At 55.5% G+C, this 17566-nt stretch overlaps 7 protein-coding genes across 7 annotated transcripts; 3 read left to right on the forward strand and 4 right to left on the reverse strand.

The window, feature by feature from the left end:
* Positions 1 to 373: 373 nt before the first annotated feature.
* On the reverse strand, positions 374 to 2005 carry EV422DRAFT_519746 (uncharacterized protein). Its single transcript, XM_053069613.1, has 5 exons — positions 1732 to 2005; positions 1640 to 1654; positions 1285 to 1550; positions 679 to 1210; positions 374 to 605 (listed from the first exon to the last, which is right to left on the reverse strand). The coding sequence occupies exons 1-5, from the start codon at positions 1913 to 1915 to the stop codon at positions 538 to 540; spliced, it is 1065 nt and encodes a 354-aa protein (XP_052928208.1). The 5' UTR covers positions 1916 to 2005; the 3' UTR covers positions 374 to 537.
* A 38-nt stretch (positions 2006 to 2043) lies between these two features.
* On the reverse strand, positions 2044 to 4026 carry EV422DRAFT_316718 (uncharacterized protein). The gene is made up of 2 exons (XM_053066237.1): positions 3787 to 4026; positions 2044 to 3716 (listed from the first exon to the last, which is right to left on the reverse strand). The coding sequence occupies exons 1-2, from the start codon at positions 3904 to 3906 to the stop codon at positions 2172 to 2174; spliced, it is 1665 nt and encodes a 554-aa protein (XP_052928209.1). The 5' UTR covers positions 3907 to 4026; the 3' UTR covers positions 2044 to 2171.
* A 2355-nt stretch (positions 4027 to 6381) lies between these two features.
* Positions 6382 to 7605, forward strand: EV422DRAFT_492917 (Metallo-dependent phosphatase-like protein; the record flags this gene model as incomplete). The annotated part of the gene is made up of 1 exon (XM_053067634.1): positions 6382 to 7605. One exon carries the CDS (start codon positions 6382 to 6384, stop codon positions 7603 to 7605), a length of 1224 nt encoding a protein of 407 aa, XP_052928210.1.
* A 90-nt stretch (positions 7606 to 7695) lies between these two features.
* On the reverse strand, positions 7696 to 9059 carry EV422DRAFT_609426 (uncharacterized protein; the record flags this gene model as incomplete). Its single annotated transcript, XM_053073850.1, has 5 exons — positions 7696 to 8281; positions 8362 to 8418; positions 8483 to 8549; positions 8703 to 8817; positions 8971 to 9059. 5 exons carry the CDS (start codon positions 9057 to 9059, stop codon positions 7992 to 7994), a joined length of 618 nt encoding a protein of 205 aa, XP_052928211.1. The 3' UTR covers positions 7696 to 7991.
* Positions 9060 to 9491: 432 nt separating this feature from the next.
* EV422DRAFT_618009 (CAP domain-containing protein) lies at positions 9492 to 11063 on the forward strand. Its single transcript, XM_053074023.1, has 2 exons — positions 9492 to 10564; positions 10643 to 11063. Exons 1-2 carry the CDS (start codon positions 9813 to 9815, stop codon positions 10671 to 10673), a joined length of 783 nt encoding a protein of 260 aa, XP_052928212.1. The 5' UTR covers positions 9492 to 9812; the 3' UTR covers positions 10674 to 11063.
* A 1903-nt stretch (positions 11064 to 12966) lies between these two features.
* EV422DRAFT_519755 (uncharacterized protein) lies at positions 12967 to 15118 on the forward strand. Its single transcript, XM_053069614.1, has 2 exons — positions 12967 to 13587; positions 13954 to 15118. Exons 1-2 carry the CDS (start codon positions 13201 to 13203, stop codon positions 14860 to 14862), a joined length of 1296 nt encoding a protein of 431 aa, XP_052928213.1. The 5' UTR covers positions 12967 to 13200; the 3' UTR covers positions 14863 to 15118.
* A 28-nt stretch (positions 15119 to 15146) lies between these two features.
* Positions 15147 to 17514, reverse strand: EV422DRAFT_316793 (uncharacterized protein). The gene is made up of 8 exons (XM_053066238.1): positions 16953 to 17514; positions 16696 to 16861; positions 16395 to 16604; positions 16176 to 16328; positions 16052 to 16100; positions 15706 to 15969; positions 15470 to 15612; positions 15147 to 15382 (listed from the first exon to the last, which is right to left on the reverse strand). Exons 1-8 carry the CDS (start codon positions 17399 to 17401, stop codon positions 15344 to 15346), a joined length of 1473 nt encoding a protein of 490 aa, XP_052928214.1. The 5' UTR covers positions 17402 to 17514; the 3' UTR covers positions 15147 to 15343.
* Between the last annotated feature and the right edge of the window lie 52 nt (positions 17515 to 17566).

A 17566-nucleotide genomic window follows, 5' to 3' on the forward strand; every position in this document is an offset into this window, starting at 1 on the left:
AAGTAACAGCAATTCGAGCAGGTCGCTCAGAGCACGTACTGTCGAAATACTTGTTCCCACTGCTTACGTCACGTGGGTTCGATATTCCGTTCTGCTCACACCGTGAGTTCCGATCCCACAAGCTGAAGCAGTATTACGAGGGTGTATCTATGTCTATGAGGCGGCAGGCTGGCAGTTCTCCTTAAGACGCACTTGCAACGCCGCGCCATTGAATCAGGGGTTACAATGGCAAGCCGATAATCTGGCATACGGACATTCCCCTCCAACGGATGTCCTCCGTCATCATAGCGCAGCCCTGCCGCGGAGACTGACCAGACAGGACAAATCATGGAGAGTCCACCAACGAGAATCCCATACACCACAACCGCAACAACAACAGGATATGATAATGATTCACCATAAAATATGTAATAAGTCTATACGAAGAAATAATGAACCACATCCGACACCTAGGAAGCTCAAATCATGATCCCTAAATGTCGCTAGTATAACGCTTGTATCTATGGTAAAGAGAAGCCGCTGGCCGCTATCCTCTGTTTAGTGAGATTCCTGCGACTCCAACCATCTTTCGCAGTCCAGGGCCGCCATGCATCCGCTTCCCGCAGCTACGAGATTCAAGGGAATGGGTAAGTGAACGGAGAAGAGAATCGAAAGGGAAAAAGGGGAAAGCAAACTCACCAGTGATAGCCTGACGATAAGTCTTATCCTGCACATCCCCACACGCAAACACGCCCTCGATATTCGTATACGTCGACGGCACGCCGTTGTTGGGTCGCACCTTGATATAACCCACATCGTCAAGTTCAAGCTGGTTCGCAAACACCGCCGTGTTCGGCGTGTGTCCGATCGCGTAGAAGAGCCCGTTCACATCCAATGTCGTTTGTTCCTTCGTGACCGTGTCCTCAATCACCAACTGTTTGAGAAGCCGGTCGCCTTTGGCTTCGATGGGGACTTTGTTCCAGAGGACTTCCACCTTGGGGTGGGCGAGAAGGCGATCGGCCATCACTTTTGAGGCGCGCAGCTTGTCGCGGCGAACGAGGACGTAGACTTTGGAGGCGTATTTGGTGAGGAAGGTCGCTTCTTCGGAGGCCGAGTCGCCGCCGCCGACGACGACGAGGGGTTTGTTGCGGAAGATGGGGACGGCGCCGTCGCAGACAGCGCAGGCGGAGATGCCGGCTTGCCAGAATGTTTCCTCGCCGGCGATGTGGAGCTGAGGGAGGGGGGTCGTATGTCAATACCACTCCGCCCTTGTCTACGTCAGATCTCTCATCCGCCAACACATACCCTCTTCGCTGTAGCCCCCGTAGCAATGACAACCGAGTCCGCCAGGATAGCAGCCTCCTTATCATCCTCACTTCCCTCCCTCCACAGCTTGAACGGCCGTGCAGAAAGGTCCACCTTCGCAATAGTCTCTGTGAAGATCTTTGTCCCGAACTTCTCGCTCTGCTTCCGCATGGCGTCCATCAACTCTGGCCCTGACAAGCCGTCGGGGAACCCGGGGAAGTTCTCGATTTCAGTGGTGGTCGTCAATTGTCCGCCGGCAGCGACGCCTGGAAGGAGAAGGTGGTGAGATCACACGCGACTAGAGTACTACCGTGTAGCTGTTCCAAGCAAACAACGGCGGATATCTAGAACCTACCCGCAGCCATAAAACCTAGAAGCAAGGGCACACGTCAAGTATAAGTAACTGAGCCCTTCACGAACATGCTACAAAGCCCGGAAGAACCATACCTTCGAACATAACGGGGTTAACATTGGCACGAGCCAGGTAGATCGCGGCGGTGTGGCCAGCGGGCCCTGAGCCGACGATGACGACCTTGTAGTGTTCTTGTTTGCCTATGGGAGCCATTATGTTGTGGGTGTGGGTGGTGGGTGGTGGTGGGAATTGGGAAACCGACTGTGCTTTTTCATGCATTTGAAAAGCGGGACTGGGCGACTCTGACGGGACCGGAAGAATCACGGGCGGACTGGAGAACACGCGCGGCCTGATGTCGCGATCGCGCAGGGGAACGACGGCTGATTCCGCCGGTACGCCGAGCGCGGGTTAACCCACGGATTAGAGGTCTGTCGCCGACCGTGTATGGATGGATGTCTGCAATGAACTCTGATCTAAATACAAATGAAATACACCCGATCCCCTTAGCCGTCCTACGCCGAACAAGAATCTATATTCACAAATCACTCTCAACCCCCCTAACCTCCTCCCCCACCCCCCGCAGATACGCCTTCACCGCTCCAATCGGCACCTCCTCTCTATGAAAAATCCCCGCCGCAAGCGCAGCCTCAACGCCCGTCTGCCTAAACACATCCACAAAATGCTCGACCCTTCCCGCGCCGCTGGATGCAATCACAGGGATCTTGACCGCGGATTTAACCATAGAAATAAGTTCGTGATCGTACCCGGAGTTGGTCCCGTCCTTGTCCATGCAGTTGAGGAGGATCTCACCGGCGCCGAGGGCTTCGCACGCCGTGACGAGTTGGTGGACGTCGAGGTCGCGGGGTTCGCGGCCGCCTTTGACTGTGCATTGGTACCAGCAGTATCCTTCCCCCGCGGGGCCCGGGGTGGTGGTGGAGATGACGGTGTGGGTGGGTGCGGCATCTGGTGATGCAACATAAACACGGCGTGGGTCGACGGAGATGACTACGGCCTGAGATCCGTAGACGCGGGCGATCTGTTCGATTGCTGTGAGGCCTGTGGGTTCTTTGTTGTGTTTATGGTGGAAATCTTCCGCGGCGTAGACGGCGTCGCTGCCGATGGATACTTTGTCGGCGCCGGAGCGGAAGTAGGCGCCCGCGACTTCTAATGCGGGGACGGCGGTGCCCTTTTCGGGGTCGGTGATGTCGCGGATCCCGCCGCCGATGCATAAGGGCACAAACACGGACTCGGACGTGCGTTTGAGAACCTCGAGCATGGGCAGGTCGCGGAGGGGTACATTGCGGAAGGCTGTGATGTTCAGGAAAGTTATTTCGTCCGCGCCTTGCTCGAAGTACGATCGCGCGAGGTCGACGGGGCGGCCGAGGTTACGCACGCGGGAACCCGTCCCGTCGTTCAGTTGTTCACGGACATCGTACTGGTCGCCCTTCGTAACGACCAGGTCACCGTCGTCGTTGGCGCGGACGTCGAGGCAGGCAACGATACGGCGTGTGAGGTGATCGCGTTCTGGTTTCTGCTGTTGTGATGGAACGCGGACGATGGTGGTTGGGAATGTTGTCGTTTGCAAGAACGATCGCAGGACTTTAAGCCCAGCAAACCCGCTCTTCTCCGGGTGGAACTGGGTCGCAAACACGTTGCCCTTCCGTACACTCGCGACGAACCGTTCCTCGCCATACGTCGTTGTTGCGAATTCCCATTCGGCGTCGTGGGCTGGGACAGCGTACGAGTGGACAAAGTAGTATCGCGTGCCTTCGTCCCCGTCATGGTTCAACCACCGCCCTTCGCCGCCCTGTTCCTGTTGTTGAACCGCAGCGCTGTTCCATCCCATGTGCGGTACCGACTTTGTGTCGGATTTGAACCGTGTGACAGTTCCTGGAAACAGGCCTAACCCAGGCACACCGGGACTCTCGTCCGACCCTTCAAAGAGACATTGCATCCCGACACAGATGCCCATAAAAGGTCGGCCGGACGCTATGTATTTCTTCAACGCCTGGTCATACCCCGTCGTCGACAACCGTTGCATGGCTGCCCCAAAGGCGCCGACGCCCGGGAACAACAGTTTCTACAACAGGAGAAGCCATAGGTTGAGCAAGGGTTGGGGCTGTGACACTGCAAAAGAAGTTCATACGTACGTCGGCCTTATCGAAATCCTCCAACTTCTCGATCGGACTTATGGAGTAACCGAGCTTAGCCACAGCATTGACGAGCGACCGGACGTTGCCAGCGCCGTAGTCGAGGAGGTAGATGGTCATTCTGTGTAGTTGGCGGGTTGACGGGGTAGTGGTGGTCGTTGAGTCGGGAATTCAATTTCGCTATTAAAGCCACCTTTATTGGGAGTGGAAGCCCAACTATATGTTCCCGGGTCCGGTGACCTTCCTCGTCGTATGTTTATGGCAGACCGATGAGTGCAGCAGTGCTGCTCACTGTGGGTTGTTGTGTTGAAAAAGTCCGCTCCTCACAGGAAGAACGGAGAGCTCGAAAGTCGCACACGCGATGGGTGATTCCCATGAATCATCACTCGGCTCTCACTCCGCATTTGGCTTTTTTGGAGCAAACAAGGTTTTCTCCCTACAACTGCACCCATCGCAGCGTCCCCGCACATGTGAGTTTATTGCTTCTTCATCATCAGGTATTGACAGAAAGGGGTCCGAATGACGCACAAGTATGCCGCGTAGTAAAAGAGCCTAGACTCACGGCTCCATCTACATCTCATAAGTCTGTGTAGCTTCCATATTGCTCAGATTCCCTGTGTAAGATTTATGTCGTCGTCAACGAACGCAGGTATACACGCCAATACCTCCCGTAGAAGGGTTTCCCACCACGTACGCCCACCCCCGGGGGCAAACCCCAAGTTAAGCTTTTCGAACAGCCGTGAGGGTAGTGTAGTGGGGACGCATCATGAGAGGGTTGAGGTGTAACCTGTTTTGAGTGTTCTCGGCTGACACGCATATGGGATATCATCATCGCAAGGAAGGGGTTGGAGAGCGGCTTTGAGGGAATGGTCATCGCCTGTGGTTGCGCGTCAATGTAATCTGAGTGAGCTTAAAGGTTCAACTCGCAAGCACAGGACGACCACGATCCCCATATCCCATCGTGCGCAAAAGCACATGCGCCGTGTTCGAAACCAGATTGGGGCCCGCTCTCTCGTCTTATCCAAGATACTACAGCAAAGAGCAGGTCAGGGTTCGCACTTTTAGCATTATCCTCACCAGAAAGGATAGCACAGCCATAGACGGCCATACAGAGCTCTCACAACACGTCCAGCTTCACACTCCCACCATCGCAGGCAACACCGTCCCGATCCACAAACTGTCCGAAAGATAGAGGTGGCCGTAAGCGCTCGTTTCCAGTAAAAAGGTCGCCGCCGTAAAGTTCGTTCCTGGGTCCTCAGTCGCCGGAGAGATGCGAACAAACATCCTCATTGGCTTTCCCGCTTTGTGGAGAAACAAAGTGCGGAACGAAGCCCAGGCGTGAGAGCGTGTTCTCCAGTAACAATCTCGCCTCGCGTAAGCGAGCGGAGATTCTCTACAACCGAGGAAAACGTGAAACTCTGCAGTTCTGCAAACGCCTTCTAGAATAAGCGTGCTGCCAAACACCTTCTGGAATAAGCTTACTCCAAACGCTTTCAAAAACAAGCTTACTGCAAATGCCTTCTACAATAACGACCGTCTATTTACAGCTTTCCGTCACAAACTCCCCGGGTGACCCTCAAGCCACAGTTTACGAGTAACCGTTGGGTGTTATTTGCAGGTCACTCTTCAAGCATCAGGATTGCAAACTACCTCCGAATATAGCGAGTCACCGGAATTGGCTACGAGACTTCCCACCGTCGTAACGCAAAGTATACGTAGCACACTTCCAAACCTTCCATCGGCTGTGCAGGGTGTTTGCGAACATTCGGCCTAAATCCAGGTAGGGGGCATACTCCGTGAGGGGCTAAATTCAATCCGAAGACACTAACCCGAAGTCGTGGTACATCCAAACCCACGGCGAATTAGTGCGCCTGCACGATCAACGGAAACTGCAGCGAGTGTCGCTCCCGCCAAGACTCATTTGTCCCACACTGTGTTCACTGCAAACCCATCCGTAGGTTCACGACGCACATTTGCTTATTGTTTTGCTTCCAAATGTGTTTGCTTATGGCCCCATATCGCATCGTACGCTTTTAGATCAGGAATAACCCCACACACCCAAAAAAGGGTAAGTGTCATGCTTTGAGGAACGCATCCTTGGGATGTTGCTGCATTACCCGGGCGCGCAAAAGTAAGCGGAACTGTAATCAAGAATAGAGGGGATTGTAGCAGAAACAGCAAATGCGCGCGCGCGCTTCCGGCACGTCCGCCTTCCGAAATATAAAGTGGGGCTGGTCTGCGCGCCATTCCCTACTTTCTTTTCTTCATCCGCGCCTCATTGTTCAACTCACAATCTCATCGTCCAACTCTCAAGTCTCATATATTCTTCAATTTCATCTCGGCTTCCTGTCGATTTCGATTATACCCCACTTTTCGAATCCCAATACCAAGTTATAGCACAACATGCACATCACGACACCCCTCATCGGTTTGATTGCCTGTTCCGCTCTCTCTTCCGGCGTCTTCGCGGCGCCGGGAGGCAAATCCTCCGCCGCTGCCAAGAAGGCGCGCTGCATGTCCGCCACCTCGTACCAGGGCCCCTACGGTGAAGTCCACCGGCCCGTCGGCGGGGGCAAGGGCAGCAACGGCAAGTTCATGCACATCTCCGACATCCACATCGACGAGCTGTACAAGCAAGGAACCGACCCGGTGTCCCAGTGCCACTCCGTGAACACCGCCAAACCGTCTGCGAATGTCGCTGGCAAGTACGGTACCCTGGCCTCCATTTGCGATACCCCCATGGCGCTCCTGAATGCCACCTTCGACTGGATGGCGGAGAACACCAAGGACGTCGACTTTATCCTCTATACCGGCGACTCGGCCCGCCACGACCGTGACAAGAAGATGCCCAGGCAGTACCCGACGGTGACATACGAGCACCAGTTGGTCGTCGACAAGATCCGCAGCGTGTACGATGTCAAGAAGGTCAAGTTCATCCCGACCTTCGGAAACAACGATCAGTTCGATTACAATAAGATGGCGAACGACAGCGATCCCATCATCGCCAGCCTCACTTCCGTCTGGGAGCCCCTCGGCCTCGGTCTCTCGACCAACAAGCAGTGGGCCAAGGGTGGTTACTTTGCGTACGAGCTCAAGGAAGGTCTCACCGTTCTCAACCTCAACTCCATGCTCCTCTTCGCCTCCAACGTCCTCACCTCCGACTGCGCGGTCCCCAACTCCGCCGGCGGCGCGATGCTGACCTGGATGGAATCCCAGCTCAAAGAGCTGCGGTTCCGCGGCAAGAAGGCCTACGTGATGCAGCACGTACCCCCAACTTCCCAAGCCGGCAAATCCCTCTACTTCCCCAACTGCCAATCCCAGTACATCAACCTCCTCGGCAAATACGCCGACACCATCCTCGCCTCCTTCTACGGGCACACCAACTCCGACTACCTCTCCTTCGTGTACACCAACAACACCGACAAGCCCCGCGACGGCCCGTTCTTCCTCGCCACCATCACCGACACGGTGCCCGCCGTCGACTTTGAGAATTCCTGCGTCCTCCACGTCAACTCCCAAGGCCCGGCGATCATCCCCGCCAACAACCCGGCCATCCGCATCTACGACTACTCCACGCACCACCGCACCTACGGCGCCCTGACCGACTACGTGCAGTACTGGTCCGACGTCGTCCGCGCCAACACCATCGACCAGGTCGAGTACGATGTCGAGTACCGCGCGGCGAGGACCTACGGCCTGTGGAATCTGAGCCCGTTCAATTGGGCCGAGGCGTTTGCCGGGTGGGCGACAAACAACACTGCGTTCCAGAACTATGTCAGGTACCGCTTCGTGCAGAACCCGACCCCCGCGCTCGGATAAGTGGCGTTGGCTCGCTGCGTTTCTTTCTTCCTGGTTGTTCTTTCAGACTTCTTGCATCCCGGTTTCTTTTATTAGATTAGGTGGTGGTTAGCGATTTTGAGACCTCAACGATACCCCCTATCTCTCTGCTTTAGATCAGATTTAGTTGTGCGTGCTTTTCTTCTTATACCCCCCACATTGAATGTGTTGCGAACTGGTCTTTTTCTTGTGTCTTTCTTTGAAAACTGAATTAGAAAAAAGGTTTCCACTTTGGATATCTTGTTCGTTCGCGTGCTCTTTCCTTTGCTGCATTGGTCTCTCTTCTCGATGCATTCTCCTTCGAAGCAAAGGCTTCCCGCTCTTGACATCCTGCACTCTCGTTCTCGACCGACATTGGTCTCCGGGGATCAGAGTCTCCTGTTCCGCCGTCCCTTCGAACCAGTGCTCGTCTTTCTCACACGCGGTCTTTTGCGGTCTTTGGATTCCTCCGAACTGGAACCAACTCCCCCATAACCTCTGACATGTGTCTTGTACCCAAGTCCACGATACATTCCCCGTGGAGCTGCACCAGGCGCCGTTTCGCCACCACTGGCCTCTATTGCAATCTTGCGTTGAACCCGGTTACAACCGAACATAGTCCACCGCGCTCGACTGGCCGAATATCCCGACGTAGCAAATGATCCGAAAGTTGCCCGCGCTCAATTTCAAGGTGTGTGTTGAACGCGGCGCGCGTCTGGTGGCGGAAAAGCGTTTCTCATGGGTTTTGGGCGCGCTGACCATCGTACACCCAATGCACACCCGTCTGCTGGGCGGAGACTTGGTCACGTCCGAGGACTGCAAATGCGTAGGTCTTGCAGCATAGGTCCGGGATGTGAAACTCGACAGTACAGTACCTTACCGCACGCAAAGTTGTTCACGATGCAGCAGGTGTCGTCCGCGGGGATGTATTTGGTCTCGCCTTCTTTCTTTTTCGGGGCGGGGTGTGGATACGATGGATCGAGTTATACAGCTGATGGCGGGCGAGGGTTGAGATTCAGTACGGGGTGTTGATACGCCAATGTCAGCCATTTTGCGCCCTGGATGGGTGGAAGAAAGAAACTAGCTGCTGACAAACTTACCTCACCGCAACACAGACTGCACCAAGAGTCCATGGAAAGTTCTGCCGCGCCGCGGAGGTTGTTGGGATGGGGACGGGATGCTGTCGCCGCGGGTTGCTGTTTGCCAGCGTTCGTGCTAGTCGGGGATATATGCTGGTAGGACTAATATGGGTGAAGTCGCAGGGTGAACGTGCAGGGATTTTTGCGCTCCTTCACTGGCTTTCGCGCTGGTGTATGCTCGGGATGGGTACCCCCGACGTTGATCGTGGATGAGTCCCGCAGTACTCACTGCGCGCATGCATATGGAAGCATCTTTGCACTGTCCGATGTTTGTGTGACTTCCGGCATGTATTGGATGGGTGGTGAAAGAAAACCCATGGTGCATACGAACGACGCTTCTCGGTTCGGCAGGACGGAGCAATTGGGGTTTTTGAGAAAGCAGACAATCACAGGTCTCTATTTCTCTATTTCCCGTCGTCCAAGTGCACTTTCGACAGACCAGATCTGTGCTTCCTGCGCGCCGCGTTTCATATGCAGATTTTCACTGTCAGGTTGAGCGGGTGACAGTGACAGTGGGTAAGAACTGGGATGGTCGGAGTGATGAGGTGGGATTGCCAGGCGCGTTTGGGATGGGGCCTTGCGCTACAACTGGGGCTTGCATTGCGGATCGCCGCTCGCATCGACGTCAACATCTTTAGAATCGCCCCCGATTCCTAATGTAATATCTATAAGGCGAGGGGGGATGAGACTGCGCTCCCGTGAAGAGTCCAGACAGAACCTTATTGTTGTGGTAGTGTTCCCCCCCCACGCCAGGGATCCGGTGTGTCCCACCGTTGCTGTCATCCTCTCTCGCTTTTTTCCACGAATTCGACGCTTGGGGATGGGCTGGGCGACCACCCGTCTGCGCAACAACGGCATCCATGTCCGCTTCTCGCAAATGAAATCGACATATTGCATGCCCACCTCCGAACCTTTTTTAGGCTTTTCAAAGGTCATAGCGGTCGAGGCCTTCTGCAAGTGATAGTACAGTATAAAAGCCCAGCGCCGGCGTCGGAGCCCCCCACCATTCCGGCATTCCTATCACACCTCGACCTCTCACCCCCACCCGCCAACCAACCGAAACCAGCAACAATGGTCAAGTTGGCCTCGGTGCTCCTCCTCGCCTCCGCCGCGCTGGTCGCTGGCAAAGGCACCTGCAAGAAGCCGTCCACCGTTCAGCCCGAGGTAACCGCTGTTCCCGACGCGACCGTCCCGCCCGTCGTCAGCGAACCCACTCAACCCACCGTGGTTCCCGCCTTCCCCGAGCCCGCTCCCCCCGCCGAGCCAACTGAACAGAAGCCGCCGCCGAAGCAAGAGCCCAAGAAGACGCAGCGCCCCGTCGCCCCTCCCCCGAAGAAGACCGCCGCACCCACCCTCCCCCAACAACCCCCCACCCAAACCAAACCCACCAAATCATCCTTCACCACCGAATGCCTTACATTCCACAACCAGTTCCGCGCCCAGGACGGCAAACGCCCCCTCACATTCTCCTCCGCCGTCGCCCGGTCCGCTCAGAACTACGCCCAGGTCCTCGCCAACGCCGACCCCGGACCGCTCTCCCCTCGTCTCGTGCACTCGAACGGCCAATTCGGTGAGAACCTCTACGCCTTTGCGGGACCCAACACCGTCGGCTGCGACGTCGCCAGCAAGTCGTGGTACAGCGAGAAGAGCATGTTTCCTGTTGGAGGCAGGTTTGGCGATAACAATGGGAAGTTCACGTGGCATGATTATGGGCACTATACCCAGATGGTGTGGGGGACTACCAAGGAGCTTGGGTGTGGAGTTGCCGTGAGGGATTATGGACAGACCAAGACTACTTATGTGGTGTGCCAGTACAACGCTCCGTAAGTTTCTGCGCCCACTTGCCTTGCTCTCTTCATCTCACATACCACTTACTTCCTATTCTCCTCTCTCTCTTGCAGTGGAAACTACATCGGCTCCCGCATTCCCTAGACGCATAGATTGGACTTCCCACCGACGGCATATAGACAAAGACACTCCCTAGACATCACCCAAAGACATTTGTTACATATCCCGATATCCTCGTATGTAGATAGAGACATCAACCGGCTGTAAATTCCCTCCGTGGTACATAGAAAAAAAAGTGAACTGACTCTCTGTATGTACTGAATCCGAAATTGTATATGGCTGGCCGTATGTGGCAATCAAACAGTTCCTCTTGGTAGATTAAAGGTTGGTGTCGGTAGGCGGCGTAGGAGGTTGGCGAAGGACGATGCCATCTTGACGTGGGTTTCACACTCTCGGAGCACTTCCGTGTCGAGCAGTGAAAGCAGATACGAACGGCATTGGCCGTCGAAACCAGGCCCACCCATGGGAGGGGGCCAGCATCGAGCAAGTCGAAATCGTCCGCACATGGCCTTCTCAAACACTGGCCTCGATTGTGCGGGCGGCGTGCACCTTGCTTCAACGTGCAACGGACGCTTCCACCACCGTCTCTTCCAAATAAGCGGATGAGTTTCCCTTGTGGATCCGAATACGCCAAGACGAACGGCGTCGGCATTCGAAACTCATACTTCAAACATGGAAGGGCATCGAACAAGTCGAGCGACGACTGGTATCACCCAGCGTAACCTTTCCTCATCGAGCGAGTCAAGTCGTCCGCATACAGCGGCAAACGACCTCCCCGCTCAAGACATCCCACACACACACGATAAAAGAAGAGAAATCAAGAGAGAAGATAACCGAGGTCAGAGCTAAAGACCGGTTGAGAGCATTTCGGGAGGATTTTCAGGACTCCCGATGACAGTAGAGGTGTCAGAATTAAAGAGGAGTTTATTCATCTCTCCAGGGTTATCTTTCTCTCATTCTCCCTTCGTGTCTGTGTGTGTGTGTGCCCATCCTCGCTTCATGTGTCTCAAAGCAACCAACAAGCAGGCGACGACCCAACCAAACGCCCTTCCCGTATCTTCCAAACAAGGAAGACTGTGCATCCTCGGACGTAATAGATTCTCAAACCACGTTTTGCGCCTTCAACTCTTTTCAGGAAAAGACTGGACTGCCCACACACCGGTCTCCTCCCTTCTCAGAGACGAGAGAGGGAGGAAAAAGACCGGCGGGGGATAATAGCAGCGATGAGAGATATGCAAAAGTGTGGTTTGCAAGAACCTATTATGCGCGATGGACGGCTGTGGGGGAGGAGAGGGTCTGTGCTGTTGCGGGGTTGGTTGCTGATGAGACGGGTGAAGTGAAGACGGATTGTGAATTGCGATGGAAGGGACTGAGAGACGGGTTGCTCGGCCCTTTTATACCCGCAGAGTCCCCAGTGGCGCGGGCGACTCGAGGAAAAAAGCCACGAGGCGGGCACGTGACTTGCCAGGAAAGCGACAGCGGGCAACCCGACGGCCCTCTTCGACAGCTCTCAAAGTGAACAAGTCATGTCCAGGCAGCCTGTCCAAAACAGGCAAAAGCGAAGCTGCCATACTAATCCTATGAGCACCTCCAATTTCGCAGAAAAGCTTGCTTGGGAAGGCATCGCAATCGCCGTAAAGAGCAGCGATACTTGCTCCAAGGTGGTTGAAACGGAGGAACATATGTTTTACACATGGGCACGCGCGAAATGATAAAGCGACGTCGCAACGCCTTATCTCGCTCATTGAAAGCCTACACTCTAGATCTATGTCTCTTCTGGGGGACAGGATACGCTGTGGGGCTTCGTAGACGTAAACCCCGTGATAGATTTAGTAGCAACCCCTTCCTCTAGATGTTCCCATTGCCCTCGTCCAAGCTTTTGTTTTTAGTATGTCAATCGGAGCTTTCCTTTTCGTTGAATCTTCAAATCATATCTGCGGGACATTGCGATCGGTGCTTTACGAAAGCGGTAACCATTACGAAAGCGGTAACAAAATACCCTTGGAGTCTACAAAATACCCTTGGAGTGCATGGAGAGGGGCAAGGACATTACGAAAGCGGTAAACCAATGGCCGAAAGTTTTCACAACTGGCATCAGTTCAATTTTTGGCACGTGTGTCGGGAATGCCACCGTCTGCTTTTCCAAACCCTCTACGCTCGCATGCACATTTCGAGCGACGCTCAGCCTGAACGATTTGGATGGATGATATCACGATGTTCAGTTTGATGTCATAAGCTGGAATCGTGCGTCTCTGGGAGATACCCACGCCATTTTACTGTCAACATCTTACTGGACATAGCTGCATGAGTGTCGAAGTGCAGGTGCCTTCTTGTCTGTGAGGAACTTCCGGTTTGCGCGTCCGAAGTCCGCCGTCGTGCAAAAGGCAAACACCGACCCCTGCCGCAACGGGTCGACGCCCTGCTCCGCCGACTAGCAACAACAGCAACAACAACAACAACGACGACAGTCACAGGGCATATACAGCGTCAGGCTGGCAGCAACCGTCGGGGCGTTCGTCTCGTATCCCCGCAGCAGAGCCGTCCGAGTCAAAGGTCAGGTCGTTCAAAGTCACACCCCCTCCCACCAATCCCGCTGTGACCGGAAGAGCAAATGCGCAAATCACCAGCAAAGCGCAGCTGCACCACCACGACCACCACCATCACCACCAAGTTAATCCCGCCACCGCACTCCCCTGCCTCCTCCTCTCAGGGCTATCCTACCGCAGCCGGCCGGCTTTCCCTCAAACCGCAACTCCAGAACGTTCGCCGGCGGACCAGTAACCCTTCCAGCAGAGGAAGTGCAACGGAGGAACTCTCACCTGCACCCCCAGTGCGGGCAAAGTACGCAAAGCAGCTGTCTATAGCGAGGAGGGTCCTGGGGAAACTAGGTTTTCCCGCACAATTCTTGTTGGGTGTGCTGTGTTTTTTGTTGGGGGTGCCGACGGCTTTCGATATCGATATGAAACAGTCCGTTGGGAACGCTGAGTATGTGGTGAAGGTGAGTAGCGGAGCGGAGCGAACCGTCATTGCCACTGTGGCGAGCCATGTGAGGTGCAGGGTTGCTTGAGGTTGGCTACCGCGGAGGCCGAGCGGTAGTGAGGGGCACCAGAGCGAACGCCTTCGCGAGCGACAACGAGCGCGAGCGGAGCGAATCCCGTGCCGCAGGCGCAGCTCTTAGCGAGCGAAGCGAGCATTGGGTGCGAGCGACAGCGAACGGTCGTTTTCATCAAAATCTTGCCCAACATCCTCGTCGCCGGCGGAACGAGCGGGACTCGTTTAACCATCGGCCATCCAACGATCGCTTTGCTGCGCCCGTTAAACAGTGTTTCAAGCGACTGACACTGACAATTTGTTCCCTTTTCAGGACCCATTCCACCCCTTTCCCCAACCCCAAATCGCCTACGTCGACCCAACCACCCTCATCCCCCACGAACTCGTCAGCGAACCTCACCTTGCCCGTCTCCTCACCCACCTCGAAACCGTCGACGCTGCCACCCCCGTCCCGATCCCTGTCATCACCCGCTCGCAGCCGCACGTCATCCTCGACGGACACCACCGCGTCGCCGCATCCAAACGCCTAGGGCTGAAACTGATCCCGGCATGGGTGGTCGATGATGAAGACGAGGAACGCGATTGGGAGCGAACGTTTGTGAGGTGCTATGATGCGGGTGTTGGGAGTGCGGGGGAGGTCGAGACGGTCGTAGAGGTGCGGGTCGAGTCCTCCTCCTCGTCGGGATCGGAATCGACCAGTCCATCACCGCCACCATCACCACCACCATCAGCAGGCGCAACAATCAACACTCCACCCCCACCCACCCGCCGCAAACTCCTCCGCCGCCGCCCAATCTCCACTGTCGTCACCGCCGCCCGCGCAGGCCACGCCGCGTTCGGACTCAAAGGCACGAAACACGTCGCGGTGGTCTCCTCACCCGCCACATCACCGGACGGGAAGGAAGTTGAAGTACCCCTGGAACGCGTTACGCCTAGGGTCGCGTGGGGTGAATGGCTAGCTCGCCCTGAAAATGCTCTTCCCCGCTCCGGGAAGGTGAACACAACGGAGTTACATCACCACCACCACCATCACCAGACAGGCCTACTCACAGCCTGTCCCGCCTCATTACCGATCCCCCCAAAAGTGGGGCCGATGCCCTCCCACGCCCCACCACCACCATCGCAACATCCACGACACAAACATATGGAGGTTGGGGAGGCGGATAGAGATGTGGAGGTGCCGGGGTTGAAGGTGGGGGTGGCGCATCATCCGCAGCGGTGACGGGTGGTTATACCCGCTTCCGAGCGCACGACGCCCGGCTGGACGTATGCTAGCATACGTTGTTTTTCTGCCAATTCTTGGCATCATTGTGAGGGACGTTTTTATATCACCATCTTGTTTCGGGGCCCCGGTTTGTATGTTGGCCCGATACAACACACTATATTATGTTCATTAGTTTCAAACTCGTTTTCCCCATCTAGAGCCTTGACCCTTGGTACATTTTCGGTTCACTAATATAATTTTGGGACTGACTATATGCCAATGCACATTGCGTGTTATCATGTCGAAGGTGTGGCCAATGGAAGATTTAACGGACGGAGATATACAGAATCATTATTGCACCTGAGCTCGCCCCACACTAATCACACAGACGCAAAACACGGCTGGAAAGGGAATCTACGTATGTACAAAGTCCTGTGTATGTGCAACATCAGAAATGTTCCAGAACCCAGAAAACAGCAGAAAACAGCCGACATCAACATCAAGCCTCGGGCCTATTCAGCACTTTCAGCATCCTCGTCTGTGCACCAAATCATGGAAAAAAGAAAAGTCAGCAACCGGATGCTAGCACCCATCACGCCCCTTTCCCAAATGCGATGACACCTACCATCTTCTCCTTCCGTTTCCTCACCGTCCGTTCACTCAACCCCGGCACATACGCCATCCGGCCAAACAGCCACACCACGAAACAGAGCCAGAGGGCGACTGCGCGGTAGTAGAGGGGTGGGGAGGGGAGTTGGAGGGCGTCGGCTGTTGGCGGCAATCGATGGGGGATGAATCGGTTAGAGACACCATTTTTCTTCGGGGATGTTCCTTACGTGAATGTGAAATGGGACAACGTACCCAATGTACCCGACAGAAACCTCCGGGAAATCGAGACGCCCAGCAGATACGACCCGGAGGTAAACTCGGGGGCGTTGGGCGTCGTCTTGGTGGGTGATGCTGCCGTTGATGTGGAGGTGGCCGCTTTGGCTGTCGTGGGTGCGGCCTTCACTTTTTGGTTCTTGTCTTTGTCGGCCTGAGGCGGCCCGATGGAGCTGACTTTATCGGCCACGGCTTGGAGGAGGGTGTTGGAGAGGCGGGCGGAGGTTTCGTCGGGTTCGAAGTCTGTGTGTGGTGGATTCACAAAAAAGAAAACTCGTCAGCTTGGGAGGCATTGAGGAACCAGGTGTATAGAGAAGGCACTTACACAGCTGGAGATAATCCTTCAAAGCCGAGCAAGTCGTTTCAAACGAATACTGCAACCGAGGTACAAATTCAATAAGCTTGGTCACCCACGACAAAGCGGGGCTGTTGTCAAGTTACGATTGTACCTGGAGAGGGCTATGCTCGTCCATGACGCCGATCAAGTACCCGACGTATCGCCATACGTGCGTGTAGTCGTCGCGCTCCTGTGGGGTTAGGTAGGTCCAGAGGTGAGCTAGCCCGACGACGACGGAGGCTTGGAAGCCTAGGAGGGTGCCGATCTGATAAGAAACACCCCATATCAGCAAAGCGTTCCGTATGGGGACCAACTGAACAGGCAAACGAACCAAATCCGTCTGAGCAATAGCCATAGCCCCGCCAAACTCCTCGCTGATATCATCCACCGACCCGCCGGTCGCCTCGGCCTGCCGTTTCCGCATCGCCATCCGATCCGCTTGTTTCTCGCGGACGGAGCAGTGCAGGAACCGCACGCCGACGACGGCTTTCCAGCCTTGGGAGTTGGGTGCGAGGCCGTGTTGCATTACGTCGTTTATCATCTGTGGGGGACGATGGGATGTTAGATTCCAGATTGGGAGCGGGGGGGATGGAACGGTCGACAGCGGGGAGAGGAGAACGCAATAGATGTACCTCCGCAGTCTCCATCAACCGGCGATTGACATGCTTGGCGTGCGACAAGTACCCGGTCTGCACCAACACCTCGTTCACGCGCGGGATCGAGAACCCGCCGGCAAGACTCCCGTACAGCAACACGATCTGGATCCCGCTCAAGTTGCGCCAGTAGACTTCCCGGCCCCTACACACAAACCGCAAATCAGAATCAGCTTTCAAAATCCCTCCACATCCCCATCGTTACGCGAACATATCTCCCCCTCCCTCACACGCACCTCTCCAAACTCGCCCAATCCACCCACGAGGGTACCGTCTCCACCTCCGCCAACAACCTCCGTTCCGCGTCGGTACACACCCCCGCGTCCCTCCGTTCCAAAACCTCTTCGAAAATCTTATACGAGCTCGGGGGTTGTTTCCCCTCCGCGCGGTACTCCGCCATCAGGGCATCGTACGCGTCGTCGGCTACGGGGTCTCCGATTTTGAGGAGCGAATGGAGGTCGACCGGGTTGGGCGGGATGCTGGCGAGGTTGAGGCCGCCGTAGAAGCTCTCATAGTCGAACCATTGGATTGGGGGGGTCGTCGGGACGGCGTGGTCTGGGAGGGGCGGGGTGGAGGTGCGGGACATGGGGCAGCCGGTGGATTCAGCGGCTGCGAGGTGACGCTGGCGGACGCCGGAGAAGGGGCAGGTGCCCGGTGCCTCAGCGGCGGTTGTGTCGACTGTCATTTTTTTGTGGTGTTTGACCGTCGAACTGGCTTTTTCCGGACTTCCAAATGCTTCTGCCAGTGGCGGGTATCCTTAAGAAGTGATCCAAGCAAACACTATTCGCTTCGCTGGTTTTCACGACAGAACTGACATATATTGCATTAGGAAAGGCCGGCCAACGTCCTT

The sequence above is a fragment of the Fimicolochytrium jonesii genome (genome assembly GCF_025526975.1).
Source record: "Fimicolochytrium jonesii strain JEL569 chromosome Unknown EV422scaffold_4, whole genome shotgun sequence".
Classification (NCBI taxonomy): domain Eukaryota; kingdom Fungi; phylum Chytridiomycota; class Chytridiomycetes; order Spizellomycetales; family Powellomycetaceae; genus Fimicolochytrium; species Fimicolochytrium jonesii.

Coding starts and splice junctions, on each gene's coding strand:
- EV422DRAFT_519746 (XM_053069613.1), bottom strand. CDS start 1,915: ATGCATGAAAAAGCACAGTCGGTTTCCCAATTCCCACCACCACCCACC. Junction 1,211..1,284: donor CGGGGGCTACAGCGAAGAGG/GTATGTGTTGGC, acceptor CCCCTCCCTCAG/CTCCACATCGCCGGCGAGGA. Junction 606..678: donor TTATCGTCAGGCTATCACTG/GTGAGTTTGCTT, acceptor TGAATCTCGTAG/CTGCGGGAAGCGGATGCATG.
- EV422DRAFT_316718 (XM_053066237.1), bottom strand. CDS start 3,906: ATGACCATCTACCTCCTCGACTACGGCGCTGGCAACGTCCGGTCGCTC. Junction 3,717..3,786: donor AGGATTTCGATAAGGCCGAC/GTACGTATGAAC, acceptor CTCCTGTTGTAG/AAACTGTTGTTCCCGGGCGT.
- EV422DRAFT_618009 (XM_053074023.1), top strand. CDS start 9,813: ATGGTCAAGTTGGCCTCGGTGCTCCTCCTCGCCTCCGCCGCGCTGGTC. Junction 10,565..10,642: donor GTGTGCCAGTACAACGCTCC/GTAAGTTTCTGC, acceptor TCTCTCTTGCAG/TGGAAACTACATCGGCTCCC.
- EV422DRAFT_519755 (XM_053069614.1), top strand. CDS start 13,201: ATGCGCAAATCACCAGCAAAGCGCAGCTGCACCACCACGACCACCACC. Junction 13,588..13,953: donor ACGCTGAGTATGTGGTGAAG/GTGAGTAGCGGA, acceptor TTCCCTTTTCAG/GACCCATTCCACCCCTTTCC.
- EV422DRAFT_316793 (XM_053066238.1), bottom strand. CDS start 17,401: ATGACAGTCGACACAACCGCCGCTGAGGCACCGGGCACCTGCCCCTTC. Junction 16,605..16,695: donor GGTTGATGGAGACTGCGGAG/GTACATCTATTG, acceptor CGTCCCCCACAG/ATGATAAACGACGTAATGCA. Junction 16,101..16,175: donor ACGAGCATAGCCCTCTCCAG/GTACAATCGTAA, acceptor CCTCGGTTGCAG/TATTCGTTTGAAACGACTTG.